The sequence below is a fragment of the Emydura macquarii genome, unplaced genomic scaffold (assembly GCF_026122565.2).
Source record: "Emydura macquarii macquarii isolate MOO-44397 ecotype Brisbane River unplaced genomic scaffold, CSIRO-AGI_Emac_v2 contig_2768, whole genome shotgun sequence".
Lineage (NCBI taxonomy): Eukaryota > Metazoa > Chordata > Testudines > Chelidae > Emydura > Emydura macquarii.
Window position 1 is genome coordinate 27,551,076 of NW_027132905.1, and position 17,216 is coordinate 27,568,291.

General features: G+C 37.5%; 1 protein-coding gene across 5 annotated transcripts in view; it reads right to left on the reverse strand.

Annotated features, from left to right (window-relative positions):
* Nucleotides 1-352: 352 nt before the first annotated feature.
* FBXW11 (F-box and WD repeat domain containing 11) overlaps nucleotides 353-17,216 on the reverse strand; it is a 125,209-nt gene continuing 108,345 nt past the window's right edge. For all 5 annotated transcript variants that reach the window (XM_067566759.1, XM_067566758.1, XM_067566761.1 and 2 more), the window contains 8 exons: nucleotides 15,558-15,695; nucleotides 15,180-15,298; nucleotides 13,902-14,151; nucleotides 12,490-12,608; nucleotides 11,616-11,726; nucleotides 10,258-10,336; nucleotides 8,446-8,634; nucleotides 353-2,933 (listed from right to left, as the gene is read on the reverse strand). In XM_067566759.1, coding sequence (XP_067422860.1) covers nucleotides 8,473-8,634; nucleotides 10,258-10,336; nucleotides 11,616-11,726; nucleotides 12,490-12,608; nucleotides 13,902-14,151; nucleotides 15,180-15,298; nucleotides 15,558-15,695 — 978 coding nt within the window. In that variant the 3' untranslated portion in view covers nucleotides 353-2,933; nucleotides 8,446-8,472. The remainder of the gene's footprint in view (nucleotides 2,934-8,445; nucleotides 8,635-10,257; nucleotides 10,337-11,615; nucleotides 11,727-12,489; nucleotides 12,609-13,901; nucleotides 14,152-15,179; nucleotides 15,299-15,557; nucleotides 15,696-17,216) is intronic.

Sequence of the window (17,216 nt, forward strand, 5' to 3'; positions counted from 1 at the left end):
TATGTAAGACACTGACACTGTGGCTTTTAAACAACTAAAAGGAATTAACACAAGCATTTTAAAAATGATTAAACACAATTCCAGGCCATGCAGTTGGTGCCACCACATATGCACGTTTCAAATTATAAAGTATTTGGCCTTCAGTCTCATTGCTTCACACCACACCCAAGCCAGCACTGGGTTACTATACATCATTGTATTACAGGGTTAGAAGCATTTTGGCCTGCTAGAAAAGTTTTTATAACATAATACAATGAAGTATAGGAACATTTTATTAAGAGCATTAGCTTTGAATTAGTATTTGAAGGAACTGTGCATTAAGCTTGGATTAATGCATAATAATGACATTGGGTTAGATTACATTACTTAGCAATTTATTGGACAAAGGAAGTTCATTTTTTTTTTATTAAGCACATTCCACAGTACAAAGCTTTAGATCATGAACAATATCTGTACAATTTAACAGTTTCAATCAGCTGTTCATACACAAACTTTCCAAACAGGTCATTGGCAAACATAATTACAAGTTAGAATTAGACTATCCCAGTGCTTTGAAACATTAATATAGCAGTAATGTACAATTGCTCAATTATGGTTAGCAAAACAAAGTCCAGAGTGCAGCCAGGAGTCCCAGGAGCCAAGTTCCTTGGGTGCCAATCACAAAGTCCACTGCTATGTTACACAAAGCACAATCAAAGAAGGTGAGACTGCATGTTCAAATACCATTACCTCCCAAGGAAAAACATGAATTTAATCTTACACATGCATAAAAAAGGACTCCATTCTTCATAAACAAATAGCTTTTTCTTCAGGGCTGCAGTTGATGACTTTTTAAAAATAGTTTAATATTAAAGCTATTAGATGAAAAGGGTAAAGTAAGCCACTTTCACAAACTACTATCAAGCTTACCAAAAGGTGATCTTACAGATGCTTATCGAAACATGTTATCTTCTGTACTTCATGAGGTTTGATCATCTCGAAGAAATAAATATCTTTGTAGTAACAAGTTAAAGGGAATTTCCTAACTTAAACACTGATCCCAATACCTCTCTCTCAGTGCGAAAGGTGTAATAGAGGACTAACCATAAGTTGCACTTTTCTAACATTTCAGTAACATTTGATGTGTGCTTTATTCTGAATTTGCCTGACATTTGGGTGGATGACATCTAACCATAGCTGTTCCACTGGAAGTTTAATATTAATTCACTGGTCATCTAAAGTGTAACCAACATTCTTTAACTCCCCTTGACCAAAAAAAGGGAAAATCTGAAACCAAAAAGTGCTGCCAACTGAAGACAAAATACATGACAGATGATGATAGGAGAAATGACTGGCTACATTTCTGTGACAACGGTTCTCCCACAGGACAATAAGTATATTTTACACAGTCTTGGTTTTAGTGCATTTTCAAACTAAGCATTAAAGAAAACTACTGAAAACTGTAGTTATACATGGCAACTTAAGAGGACAATACTATAAAGATGGCATTTATCAGGGTCTTGCTTACACAAAGAAAAATATGCTTAAATAAATGTGACCACATAAATTAGAGACAGGAGAATCATGACAACGTAAGAAGGAACTACTAAGACATTTCCTAATAAGGACATGCTAAAAAAGAGAAACTTTGACCATGGCATCACAACAAGGTCATAGTGTAACAGCTATGGGTAAGTGATCTTAAATCCAACTTTAAGCCTGGTCAACATAGTACTGACTAGAAGGGGCCTCTACCCCACTTCAAATGTTACAAATTACATATTTAAATAAATTTAACTTTGGCTGATGGCATTTCTTCCATTGAGCAGCCAAACTAATGTTATGGAAGGACATCTGTAGGAATGTGTGGTAACCTACCAGTTCAGAAAAAAAAAAGATGTTTCGTAAATACTGCGGCACAAAATATAAGATACAGAACATAAATTAAACTTTTTTTTTAATTTTTAAAAAGTTTAGAAATTACATTTCAAAATATGTAGTTCCCATTAAAAAAACCCCTAATGAATACTGAAAAACTCCTTTTGCAAAGAAATATTTCTAGGTAATTCATATTAATCCCTTCAGTGCCAGTAGTTAGAATGTCCTGCTTCCAAGTGCTAACACATTTTGTATTAGTGTGTAGTGTCAGGAGATCCTGACTTCCAGCACCTGGAGGTTAAACTGTTATGTACATTATATCTACATGCTTATACAGTATTTGAAATTATGAGGCAAGCACACATGGAAAGATTTTACTATACCAACATTAGGAAGAGTAGGACGGTTGTATTACAGGGCACAGTTAAAAGAAAAAAGACATTACTATACAACTAGTTTAGATAATCTAGCCTGATTTACAGGTAATCTTTAAATTAAAAATCTATTGGTGCAGAAACAAGTAAACTCTAATCCAAAAATATTATCGATCCATTCAGAAATATTTCTAATAGTCCAACGTACACTCCTATCAAATAAAACAGGCTCTGAATTTGTCATGAAGTCTAAAGGAGCATGGTGATTTTGAAAGCAAAGCTCTGTACATTCTGGGTATGTGTTTGGCACCCAATTTCACTGGAGAATATTTTTCTTTAAAGTCAGACAAAAGTGCAAAGCAATATAAATTAGGCCAAGTCCTTTCTTGACTTCTGATTTATTTCTGGAAAACAAGCCATCATAGTTCAGTTTATATGGACAATTTACATGTGAAGCTTTGGATTTTTCACCACAGTGAAGGGTAGGCTTCTGATTTTCATCTACTTGAAGTCAGTGAATTTGTAGTAAGCTCCTCAGAGGAGACCACTGAGGACTGAAGGGGAATAGAAAAGATTAAGAGATACAGAATTGTGCTGCTTTGCATCTACACAGCATCTATAACCAATTCTGACTTTAGCTGTTAAATTAATATCTTCAGGCATGTAGTAGCCAGATATCCAGTAGTTCAAAATTATGGAACCCTGAAAAAGATAAAGACAAGCTGAAACAATGTAAACTACAATCAGGCCACGTATAATCTATTATTTGTAGACATATGGCAGAAATTAGTTGGTATCCACCACGGAACACCCTCCAGCCTCCTCAATGCACTCTGAGTGAAAACGCAGGTTTTAGTCTGCTAAAATAAAGTGTCCAAATATAGCCAATCAGTACAGCATAGGCTCCTTAGAACGAAAGTGTTAACGGGACCGGAGTTCTTTTAGAATGGTGCACTCAGGGCTAGAAATGCTTTTCATTTAGTATACATCTACACTGCAATTAGACACCCGCAGTTGGCCTGTGCCAGCTGAGTCAGGTTCCCAGTGCTCAGGCTAAGGGACTATTTAATTGGGCAGGATTCCAGAGCCCAGATGTGTACACTGCAATTAAAGAGCCCCTTAGCCAGAGTCCCACGAGCCAGAGCCAACCAGCATGGGCCAGCCACAGGTGTCTAATTGCAAGTTAGACTTCCCTTAGATGCTCAAGAGGTGACAATACCACCACTATAGGACATCATTTTAGTTTTGTTGATTGGGGAACCTAGACTACACTTTAAATCAGATTTGTATGCAGATAGGGATTTGCGCTTTTGCAAGTTTTTGAGAATTCAGCCCTATAAATTTAGCAACTTTGAATTAAACTAACCTTTTCCTTATATATGATACAAAAGTCTTTGGGGACTGAATGGCAGGGGAGGATGAGCAATGGGCCTTGTTCAAGGTTGAAACTTATCTAATGGAATTTCAGCCTACTTTTAACACATCTCAGGAAACAACCTTCTTTCTCCACACCACACTATTCAGAAGTGACCTATGTTATCCACTTTCAGTAAAAATATGCATAGGTTATATCTAGTTGGATTTAATTTTTAATCTTAGGTCCAAATACTTGCATTGGGAAAACTGGCTTGTGAAACCATTCACTTCTTTTTTTTAAAAGGCAAACCGTCTAACCACATAAACTATCATGTATTCTATCTTCAACAGGACTATTAAGTTCAGTTACTCATTATATTAATGCATGAAAACGAGATTTAATGATCTTTAGAAATAATCCCACAAATCAGATAATTGGAATATTTCCACAAGAGCTACCTTTTCACACAGTTATATGATTACACTATTTTATTAAATAGCTTTTACGAACAAAATTCTTACTGTAATTAAGCTTAAAATAGTTAAACCTAAGGTTAAATTTCACTTTCCATTCCCAAAAAATAAGCTGCAAACTTTAATGAACTGTTCTATTCATGAGAATCTCATAGTTGAAAGGTTAAAACATCTTTTTCCCCCAGTGCTTAAAAATAAGAATATTAAGACTATCATATGGTAACAATTTTTATCATGTTACAATAAACAAAAAGGAATTCAACAGAAGGCAATAAAAACTTTCTTCTAACCCCCTGCCAGGGCTGTCAAAAATGATCCACTTTGAAGAGGCATATACATGCACAGCCTTGTAAAGGGTACAAAACTTGTTTTTGAGAATGCGGAGACAGTATTTGGGAGCATATAAAACTGTTCCATTAAATATCATAATAAAATACTGGATATTTTACAGTTATATTTTATGTAGATTTATGGTTTTGGATTCTGATTATGAAAAAAATTCAGCAAAGTGACACTGCATGGTCCCTTCTATCCAAGAAACAATTACATAAGGGACTGTCATTACCAAAATCATTTAACTACAGGGATATGCAGCTTTGTATGTTTTCAGTGCTCTGTGTAATAGGACAAGTCAGACATATAAGCTGCTCCAAACTATGTCAAATGTATGGAATCTGCAGGGAAGTCGTAATAGTGCCAAAACATTTCATTTTGTACCAACAAATCTTAACATAATCAAAGAGTTTGTGAGAAAAGGGCAAGAGAAAGACTGAAAATAAGTCATGACACTGATGCATTGCTGACCAAATGGAGCAAAATGCATAGAAGTGTTTTGGAAAAGACTGTGCTGGACCTCCTAGATGCCTATGTAGTTATACTTCTAACTGGCATGAAAAATTTAAGTGTTTCCATGATTGGCAGGTAATGCAATATAACCCTCCCAATCATATTTCTGTACAACCTTTAAGCCATTAAAAACTATCTATATCTTGCTGGGTGGGAAAATATGTAATTGGTACATGTCAGCTGGTGGATTGTTTTATTTTGTCACTAAGGAAGTGTGGTTTTCCACCAGGTAGCTTGTTCTAAAGGTTTCAATCTATAAGAAAAAAAGAAAATAGTTTGGGCAGGGTGTAGGCCACGTTTAGCATTTTCTGTCTCACAAATACTGACCCATGAAACCTGTAGTATGAGAGTTGCCCTGTCTATAGCAGAAGGCAATTCCTTTAGACTTGATCCTACTCCTATTAACGCCAATGGGAGTCTTTATCCTATAGGAGTAGGATCACATATTTAGGGGCCCACCACTGGCAACTTTGGGTAGGCCAACACCATCACTGAAGGCACTGCTGTAATATTGCCACAATTCAAACAAAAATGAATTTTTAAAACACTGTAAGAAGCAGAAAAGCCACAGGTAGACAGTGCTGAAGGAACTAGTGAATAGGAGCTCAAACTGCCCATTCTGCTTGCCAGGTTGATGTTCCTTTTAAGCATTTACCTACCTGGTATAAATAATGAATTTAGCAGGCAGAGAAAACTAAAGTCATTTTCAGACCTCAGGTCTGTGTAAAAAGTCAGTAAGGGCGGTTTATGCATGCCAATCTTTAACTATCCTTTGCAGCAAAATTCTTAATTTCTCAGTTTTTATAGTTTTCGTTAGCCAATGGTTACATTTTTCTATATTAGTATTTAGCTAATGAATATTAATGTGGAGGGGAAGTGAACAACAGAAGATAGATAGAAAAGATAAATTAGGCACTCCCATTTAAAGACTGCATAATTAAAGGTTGTGTGGGCAACCTTAAAACACATTTCTTAACTCAGGTGACTGATCTGCAACCTAATTTTCTAACAGCCCTTTTTTTTTTTTTTTTTTTTGGGGTGTGTGGGGGGGGGGGTCATCTCAGATTTTTTATTTTCCTTTTTTAAGAGTAAAAAATGCTATTAAGTGTAATTACTCCTTAATAGCCATGCACCATCAGCAGAGTGCAGCACACACTGCCACTGCTTGAGCTACAGATCTAAGCACTATAACAGGAAGCAGGAGAAAGCTGTTATCCTAGGACTGCTGGGTCCTAGTGTTGAGAAAGCCCAGCCTGGCATGGTTCTCTTTTTTCCTTTCTCCCCTCAGGGGGTTGGGAGAGCTCCAGACCAATGTGGTACCCCCAGAGGAGGGGATGGAAGAGTCCAGCCTGGCTCTCTTTTGAATGGTCATGAGATTTGTTATTAGTTTAGTAGGCTGCCAACATTTTCCTGAGGCATGCATGTGAGAAGAACTGCTACTTATAATAGTTTACATCTCATCAAAAGCAAAATGGAATTTCGTAAGGCAAAGAAAAGACATTTCACAAACCAGAAGGCTCCCTCTTTTTCTCTCCCCCCCATTGCAAAATATTAAAGGTCTGTTGTAAACAATGAAATTTGTGGAACTCTCTGCTACAAAATATCAAGGCCAAGGACTTAGCAAGACTTAAAGCAGGAATTCTTGTAGCCGTGTTGGTTCCAGGATATTAGAGAGACAAGGTGGGTGAAATAATTTTTATTGGACCAACTTGTGTTGTGTAGCTTGAAACCTGGTCTCTCTCACCAACAGAAGTTAGTCCAATAAAAGATATTACCTTGCCCACCTTATGTCTCATTTATATGTGCAACAAGACTATCCATTTACATTTGATAGGAAAATCACCTTTTAGACGAGATAAAACCTCATACTTTCAGGCATAAGCCACACTACTATTAATTGCTTCTGGTTAGAAAAAAAAACTTGTCTTATGGGCAAAGCTTATTCCATAACTGTACTCTATGGGATGTCTGACCTTCCTCTAAAGCATCTGGCGTTGGCCACTATCAGAGACACGATACTAGACTGGACAGGCCTTGGGTCTGATCTAGTAAGGCAACCTCTGTTTCCAAGTCTCTAAATTCACTGCTATTTATAATATGAAGTGCAATTATTGGCAACAACATGAATGACATAAGAAAAAGACTCCACTGTCTAGGAAATGGATCTACAGCAGAGTTTTTACCCAATATATTTAGACAACTACATGTATATTGACTGTTGCAGAGAAATAGAAACTAAACAGTCAAACTTCATGTGAGTCTTTTCTGATGGCTTCAAAACTGTCATTTTTCCTAACGATGTATATTTCCTTTTGAAACATTTTCTATAACTTGTGGTTATGGGGAATGGTCGCTTATGACGAACGTTAGTCGAATAGCATACATCTCAGTTTATTGGAGGCTGATGGGCAATGTTGGCTAGTCCCCGGAAGAGAACAATAAAAGCCTCAGTGAGGAGCACAATCTAACTGAACTCTAAAAGACACTTCTTTAGTTTCATAGAAAGTTGTGGCCTGTTAAGTGAAGAATACTTTTTTCAATGTTACTGTAATTTACAACCATGCCTCCATCATGTAACAGTTTCCACACAAAGAATTTTAAAGTGCTATATATCAGTAAGGCTTACAGAACCCAAGGAAGGTAGCAGTATAAAGGAAATCTTGTTTTACAGGACAAAGGACTGATCTGCTTTGCAGTAGATGTGCCCTGCTCAAGGAAAATCTATAATCTCCATACTACTAATGTAGAAAGTGGCACTGAAAGATGTGACATGGCCAAATTCGCACAGTCAACAGAACAGCCCAGGACAGAATCTGAGGCTAGAATATTGAAAAGTGCTTCATGTTGTGCTTACTCTGCTCCCCATTGAAATAAATGGGGAAACTTGAGCATCTTCAGGACAGCTCTGAGCATTTCTCTCCCAGTGCCCTCAGGCTAGTTATTGGATCATAGGTCTTCACACACACCACATGATAAACTTTAGGCTCTGAAAGAATCCTCCCATTCTAGCCGGTAAATGCCTAGCCAGGAAGCACAGCATCCTTGCCAAAAGTACACAAACATTCTGATGGAAAATAATTAATATTAATGGTACAAACATTGGTTATTTTTGAATTGTACCAACATCTACACATTGTGTCCTTCTAGAACATTTGGTTTAATAAACATCATTCTCAGTTTGAGACTTACAACAACTGAATACCTTTTTAAATGACCTAATTATATATTTGTACATTTCTCAACCATAAGGGTGTTGTGAAAATGAAGCAGTTAGTACCTCAATTGCCTGATGAGAGGCAGGAGGAACAACAGTGAAGATGTGAGATATGAATTAGATACTACGATGTTTTAAGATTTAAGAGTCAAAGCCTGATGCTATGCAAAAGCTTCCTGATCCAAACAGCAGCAGCATCAACACAGATACAGGAGATATATAGGTGATATAGGAGAACTCAGTGGCAACTGATGTATCAATTACCACCTGGCAAATGACAGTGAGTACAAGTATAGAATATATTTAATATAACAAAGAGTTTACCTTAAGAGGCTAATAAAGTGCAGACTGTTATCTGGAGATGTAAGTGTATGTTCTTGATGGAGAGCGTGTCTCGTTCTGGGCACTGGGTGGCACATTTAAGAAATCCCAAATCAGAATTGTGTCATCGTGGGAACTACTGATGATCTGAAACTCATCAAACTGGAGTCTAAACACACGTCCTGAATGCTCCTATGAATAGTAAGAGTTTAGTTAGTGGGCCAGGAGATGGATCATCATTCACTAATTTCATACTCAAACACTCATTTGGACAAAAAATTGTAGATGAAAGTTTTGACTTACTGGTCAAGCATCAAACACATCTGAGAAGAATTACTGTTATTTAAAGAATCGCAGCAAATACCGTGGCTTCAAAATAAAGTTTGGGTAGGCCACGAAGTTTACTATGAAGCTGAAAGCCAGAGAAGTAAAGGCTGAGAGAAATACAGACCAGCAGAACAGCCTGGACAGACTGCCAACTGGGAGTAAGCAACAAACAAAAAAAGACTGGCTAGCACTGACAAACTGTCAGGGTTTATCTGCTGCATAAAAAATGTATAGTATGTTAACAGTACTGCTACTTAAAGGATTGTGCAATTCCCATAAGCCACTTCATAAACCGATCTGGGATTTACTCCAGGCCAAATTATTTGTAAAAAAAAAAAAAAAAAAAAGGCAGTGTTTAAACACACTCTTGAGAAAGAGTTTTAGATGTGGCCACTTTAGGAACTCTTCGCGGAAACAGCATACCAAAATGGCACCAGGATTTTGCATTCCCACAGGATCCTGCAAAGGTCTGTGATTGGCCCTGCTGATCCAGCATAGTAAATGATGGCACTGTACCCTTTTAAAACTGTGTAGAGGACTGGCCAAAGGTGCCATATTGATACCCCAGTGACTGTAATCTTTGTAGTCAACTCATTCAGTAACTGAATTATACACATAAGGAATAAGAGGTTAGTGGAGTCTCCATGCCCATTCAATACTTGATCTCTATGCCAAGACTGCTGATAAGGGAGCCAATTACAGTTTTTGTGCTGTGGGCCCTTCTGAAGGAAGTGGATAATCCAAGTGGATAAACCATCAAACAGATACCATGTAAGCAATGACTTTGGTCACTACTAACTTGGACACGGTTGAAGCTTTGAATCTGGAGATGAAAAGCTCTGTATATTCAATGACCCATACAATAAGTTATCCAATTTCCCTACTATACTTGAAGAAAATTAGTACTGCCATAAATCAAAGCCTTTATTACAAAAAAAAAATATGATCTAAGGTAGCCACATAAAATATGAGAGTCTTCTTTGAAGTGATTAGAGCTCCTATGGTAATCCTCTCACCACAAGGACCCCTCCCTTCCTGCATCTATTCTTTCCATGTCTACAATTAGCAGAAAGGGTTAGGGAAGGACGGTAGTATTCCAAATTGTTTTCCTTTAATAAAAGTCCATTTATTTAAAGCCAATGATACAATATTTATATGATATTAAAATACCACACCAGGAACCAGAATGATTTGGATGAAATGTTATATTGATTATATTTTTAGAACATTTGGGAATACCAAGACAGAAGAGCTTAACAACTCTCTTCTATGCTCAGAGTAAACAAGAATTCAGTGGACACAGAAACGTGCCCAATCGTCTGTTCCCAGAGCTGGGAACAAAGCAGAATTTGCAGAATGTGCTGAATTTCTTATCTACCCCAACACACACAATGGAGTTGCAATAAAATTTAACATTAAAAGTTCACTTTTGCCAAGTGTACAGTAGTATTACTGTGTAAAACCCCCAAGGGATCAATGTTTACATACCACCAATGTACGCAAGCATAACGTGCTGGCTGGGGCACGAGGGTCAAGAGCAGCTTGCAAGTCCCAAACTTTAATTTTGCTATAAAGTGAAACAAGAATGTGGGTTATTTTATTATAATAGAAATGTTGCCTCAATTATAAGCATTACAAAAACACCTGAATCAACACAAAGCAAATGTTGGAATCTCCCCAATGCTAACCTATTATCAGCAAGAAAATATTAGACAAAACATTCTAAGACTAAGTTTGCTGGGGCAGGGATTGTCTTATGTGTACACAGCACCTAGCACAAGGGGCCTTCATCACTGATTGGGTGTCTAGGCACTACTGCAACACATATATATATATATAAACTTAATTACTTCTGGATTTGGGGAATATTTTGCAAATGAGCTTAGAACTGCAGAAGACCTCAAAGTTCCAGCATTCTGCTGATGAAATGCAGGGTGAACAGCCTCTGAGAATCACTTTGGGATTACAGATCCCAGGGGAGGTAGAGAATCAAAATAACCAATTCAAGTCAAAAGGAGTTCCTAACTTGCCTTCAACAGAACTATGCTTGTCACTTGAACTAAAATTCAGCCCAATACCAGAGGTGACAGGGAGAGTAAAAGAAATAGGATAATCCACGCCCTTGTATGGTTTCCTTGAATTCATTCAATTGTTAGGCCATTTTTGTTTACAGGTGGCTCCGGATGCCCTTTATAGCAGCCCCATGCCACTAATTTTAAGGTTGTTATCAGAGCACAGGATATATTGCTGTCTTTCTGCTGGACTGTGGTGCTGCAATTTCCAAATTTTATGAGCTCTACAATGTATAGCCACAGAATGCAAACAGTCTCAGTACTGGTGTCTAGTAAAACGGCAGCCATATTTGTTGGGAAGCAGGAGTTTTTCAAGGAGTGATATCTGTAGGGAGGAAACAAAGTGAAGTGTCTATTCATAACAGACACCACTTAAGGCAAGCTATTTGTCCATTCTAGCCACCTTGAGCTGTACAGCAAAGCCATATAAACTTGATTAGTAGAACATTTAATTCCTCAGGGAGCTAGAACTACCCACTAACCACTATGAACAGAGTTAAAGAGCACTAAAAACAAGTTACTGGAAGGAGCTGCAAATATAAAAATATATATATAATATTCAAAGGCTACATTTGGGTTATAGGCTGCATTGTTGAAATCTACAGGAAGTGGGCAACATCCAGATTAAATGTTGATCTGTCATAACCAGATCACTTATAGATAGCAAACCAAAAGAGAATCCTCTTTCTGCGCATTAGGGATGAGAACTTTCAAAAGTGTGCTTTACAAGGAGATACATGAATAACTTTCTTAAAGCGTGTTTGAAGCACATACCCGTCATAGGCTCCGCTAACAATTCTCTTGTTATCAAATCTGATGCATCGAACCAGTTCTTCATGGCCTTCCAATACTCTTAAACAGGCACCACATTCAATATCCCATAACCTTAAGGAAACAGAAGAAATGGATCTTTGAGAAACTCATGTGAGACACTAGCGTCCCCACCCATTTACTCATGCTGCAATTTCCATTTTAACATGCTCTTTATTGGTTCTCAGAAAACTAAAACCATACTGGCAAAAAAGTGACTGGAAAGTCCAACTGAGGCCCCTGTACACAGTCCCCAGAAGGGAGTACATTGCAACTCAGACACATTCCTGGTTAGTCTGCCCCACTGAAGTGGATCGATCATTTTTCCAAATTAAATGAATTTTAAAAGTAAATCCTGGAAGCTTGTGACTCTTTCAATATAAATAAAGTTTATTGCTAAATCCATTTCCCTTTTTATTCTGCATGTAAAGTCGTGTGTATCAGAAGTATATGTAATAACTGTAATAAACTGGTGTTTACACCCCCCATTTCTCCAATGATCTTCATATCGGTAGAATGTGTTAAGATCTAGTAAGATTTGTAAGTTATTTTTTAGCTGCTGACATCAGCCACCCAGTTTGAGAGCTGTACTTGCTTGTGCATATGGTGGATGTTACTTGTTCCCTCCTCTTTGTATTTAAATTATCAGCAATAGTTGCCTGGTTCCAATGCTGACAACAAGATGTATCAAAAGATAAAAGTTCACAATCATTGTGCTATTATACTGGCAGGGGATCAACCTAAAACAGGAGCAAGGGCCTAGAAAATAATCCCTTCTTTTCACTTTTGCAAATGCACATTCTCTCCAACATGCTCTTAGCAATTGTCTTCCACCCACCTAATGGTGTTGTCTGATGAGCCACTCACAACTAGTCGATCCCTATACTGGAGGCATGCAATGCCACGTTTGTGCCCATTTAGAGTGCGAACAAACTCACATGTGCTTGTACTCCAGACCTGTGGAAAAAATTAAAAACACTCAATTTTTAGAGAGTTCAAGGTTGTATAAGTTAAAGAGAAATTATGTTCACATTGCATTAAAAAAATCAGAACTGTGAAGTAGAAAGGGGAAAGCTGAATGAAAGCTTAGATTGTAAGGTCCTCAGGGGCTAGGACCATGGTGTGTTTTGTATTTGTAAAATGTATGGCACAACAAACCCAGCTGGGTCCTCTCAGCACTGCTAGAATACACTAATCTGTTCAAACTGACTAAATCATCTTCAATTTAGAATACTAAATCATGTCGAAACTATTTCTTAAAGCAAGCAAGCACTGTTTAAGCGATTTTAAAATTCTGATTGAATTTAAATTGTGGCTAGTTAGTAATCAAATGACAAAATAATCCGCTTCTAGATACAAAAAAACTAGTTTGAACATCTTTTTTTTTTTTTAAAACCATTGACATGGCCAACAATCTACTGCCTATTGCAGACAAGACCAGGACATTTGACTTGAGGCTGAAAGAAGAGAGTTTAGGGGTAGAAAGGTGGGGGTTAAAATTAAATGAATTGTTCAGAATCTTTGTGTTTTTTTGTTTTTTTTTTTCCAAAAAGAAGTTGTATTTAAAGTTGTAATCTAAAGAGTCCAAGGGGTCATTTTCCATAAGAGTGCAGTACCTTTGGCAGGTGTCTGGGACAAAACTCTGCCAAAAAAGCCCTCTTGGCACAGTCTAAACCAGCTGTGGTTCTAGGGAGGGAGGGATGGAAACATCTTTGTTATATTAGTAAGTTTTGGGTAACCAAGATCTTCTGGCATGTAATGCAGTCTTCAAACAGCATTTTAATCCCTCAAACATGGCAAAATTTGGTTTAGTTGCTGAGAAGGTGTGGTGCAGAAAGGTGGCTGCCAATAAATTTCATGTCTAGAACAGGACTGCCAATTTATGTAAAAAAACAGATCATTTAGGAAAAAAAGCACAGAAAAGTGCCATGTTTAATTTTCTAGCCAATTTCAAGACCTAATCAGAGTTTAAGCATATCATGAGTAGGTTTTACGCTTTTTATAATTTTATGATACAAACCACAAAAATGTTATAAGCCAAGCTATTTGCATAATGGCATTAACACTTAATAGAAAGTGACTGAATGGTACAGAACTGCTCACATACACATTTGGGAACTGGATTTTAAGCACACATTCAACAACTGGAAATTCTTCGGAAGTGGAATTTTTTCAAACTTTTGGGGACACTAATCATTTTGGTTTGTAGTGTCCTGTGTAAATAGAGCAGGGCTCTTTATTCCAACTTACTTTAATGGTCCTGTCACCTGATGCAGAGACAATATACTTGTCATCAAAGTCTACAACGTTAACAGCAGCACGATGGCCAACCAACACACGACGCAAAGTGATATCAGTAGGTGATGCCATATCCCAAACTGCAATGGACCTGTCCTTTGAACATGTCACCATTAAGCCATTACTGAAACGCAGATGAAGCACTGCCTCATTGTGATGAATCAGTGTGTTCAGAACTTCGCCTGTGTTTACATCCCACACTCTGGGGGGAAAAAAAGTGAAATTTATCCTGAGTTAACTGAAATGACTGTAAACATTACAAACAGGAAATGTACACAATAAAGAGTGGTCTGCTAGTCTGAGGGACAGCCCTCCTTGCCCATTTTATCCTTCTGCCTGCCCCAAGTCACTAGGTCTCATGGCTTGCTTCCAGAAGTAATTTTAACAGACAAAGTGGCTTATATATAAAAGCCACAAATCAAACAGAGGTTGAGGATGAGGACTGGTAATAAGATGAATCTTTCACCGATATGAAAGATGCCAGTTCCAGTCCAGGTCAGTAGCAAAAGGAAGTTACCACCATCCAATGGCTGTCCACTACTAGCTCATGTGAAATGAAGATCTGGTCATCTCCACCCATTTCTTAGTGCAATGGCTTCCAGACCACAAAAGAGACTTTAAATGGCTCTCTCAGAGATAAGAACTGAATAGACATGAAGAATGAAGTCTCCTCCAGGTCAAGGTATCACAACAGAACACTCCAAAGAAACCTGCAATGCCTTTGACTGTGCTGTACCTGGGCAGAGCATTGCAGTTTCCAGGGCTGTCACTACAGCCCCTTTATTGAGCACTAAATTCACATAAAAATTTAAACCAAAGAATACATTTACTGCCAGCAATCCAATGTCAGTATCCTGTCACCAATGGTGGTCACTAATAGATGTTTCAGAGGAAGGTGCAAGAAACCCTAAATGGGGCAATTATGGAATAACCTACCCATCAGAGAAGATTCTTCTATCCCAGGCAGATGCTGGCTTATGATCTGAATCATGAGGATTTATATTCCTTCAAAACCTTTGGAATTAAAATCCTAAAGTATGCAACTCTAAAGCTTGGGGTTGCTAGAAAATACTACATACAGACTTTTGCTGTATCATGTGCCTAGCTTTTAAAGGCACACTACTATATTTGTACTGTGGAGTGGTGCTTATGCTTTAGTACCCACAGTGGTGTTCTGAGTGTCCCTGCCCCAGACTTGATTTCACTGTGCTGATACTTAATAGAGCTCACCTCACTGTAGAGTCTGAAGATCCCGTTACAATGACTCTCTCATCATACTGCAGGCAGAGAACGGAACCAGTGTGTCCTGTTAATTCTTTCAAACATTCCAAGCTTGTTTTATCCCAAATCTGTCAAAAACAAAGATGTGGGTCCAAATTTTGGCTTTCACACAAGCAGGGATATATTATCCACTTTCCCTGAGAGATCATGCAAAACATACTATCGTCAGAAAGTGCTGCATGAACACCACTTTCCCACAAAAAGACAGGATACGTGCCCTAAGGAAATAAGCAGCACCTGATAGCCTCCTTGCCAAGTCTAAAGACAAGACAGAGGCAGCAAATCATCTCTCTAAATAAAGGAGGAGGAGGAAAGGAGTACATTTACCTTAATAGAGTTATCCCTTAGGCCACTGATAATCTTTTCATCATCATACTGTAAACAGTAGACACCTTTGCTATTTTCAGAGCGGCACTGAATTCTTTGCAAGTTGTGTCGTCCACATCGCCAGTTAGATTCTATAGTCTAGAAAGAGAGAAAAATTATTTCTTCCAAGTGACGAATAAGGCTGTGTATGTTTGCTAAAACCATAATTTCTGCGACAAAAACATGACTTGGTCTTTCATCTGGAGTAAAATTCCTCTATGAATGTTGACATATTTGGCTCTTTTGAAGCATTTAACTTTCTATGTACTTTTAAATTATGAGCATATCTAATACTTTTTCAACAGCGAATAGGTAAAATATGACTAATTAGAATGATGACCTTTGCATTTTGTCGAGACAAATCTATAACTTTTCCTCATTGTTACAACCACCAATTCTGCACTGAGATCTCTGATGCCTGACCTAGACACGTGCCCTTTCTATGATGGGAAAAATTCCGTTTCCTCTAATTAATCCATCATCTGATATAGGTAATGAAACCTCCGTTTTACCATTCAGGGACATCACACCACACTCAGCCTCATTTGGGAGGATGAACAACAATACAAAATTGTTTAAAGTCCAAAATGGAGGTCAAGACTGTTTTGAAAACTTTAGTTACCATGTCAAATAAGAAAATATAGTAAATGATGCTTGTTTCTTAGGAACCAATTTTGTGAAATGTTTTTGTTATACATCTCATTTTAAACCCTGATGAAAACCAAGAAAACACTAAAATAAAAATATGAAATAGGGACTGTTATAAACAATGAAAATTAACTATTGGGAAATTGCCTTTATAGTCTTTATCAGATGCTATCCACTATGTGTTCTTCCTAAAAGTCTCCTTTAAATATGAAATAGTTCAGGCCTCTCACTTTGATTTTGTGGTGTATACTTTGCTGGGAAAATAGAAAATTCAAATCTGCTGTATTTAACAAATAGGCTGTAATCAATTTAACATTAAAAGCTAAGCAGTTTCAAAGAAATCAGGGATACTGATTGTATACTGGAAGTATAATAGTACTCGTAAAAGAATTAGTGCAGTGGGACAAATAAACAAAACCACAGCATAATATTTGGAAACCCTAGATACACTGTTCTATTTACCATCCCCTGTTAACACACAGAAAAAAAGTAAGTTATATGACAGATTGCAATGTTTGAAAGAGAAAAAAACAGGTGAAGGGAATCTAGCACTCGATGAACTGAAGATCTGTTCCGGAGATCTTACTTGTTGATATCTTGATGCTATGCTCAATTTATAATCTCCACCCTCCACCCACCCAGGGCATTCCTACTAAAGTACTTCATCTCTGAATCAGATTTCTGAACTACGTTTTGTCCTTCCTTCTGGCTTCCCCTCAAAAGCCTGCAAAACTATTCAAGAACAAATCAGGGCACAGATTTGATTTCTCAACTTTTTTTTTTTTTTTTTTTAAAGTTGCTGTCCAATGGGATCTCATAATGCACTCTGGGGAGAGAACATACATAATTATCCCACAACATTCTTCCTGACATGCCAGAGGAGTACAGCTAGCTTATACAAGATAAGAAATGGTGCAAAACAGAAAGCCATGCTGACAAATGTTCCACTTTTCCCCCCCTGCCATTTGGTGA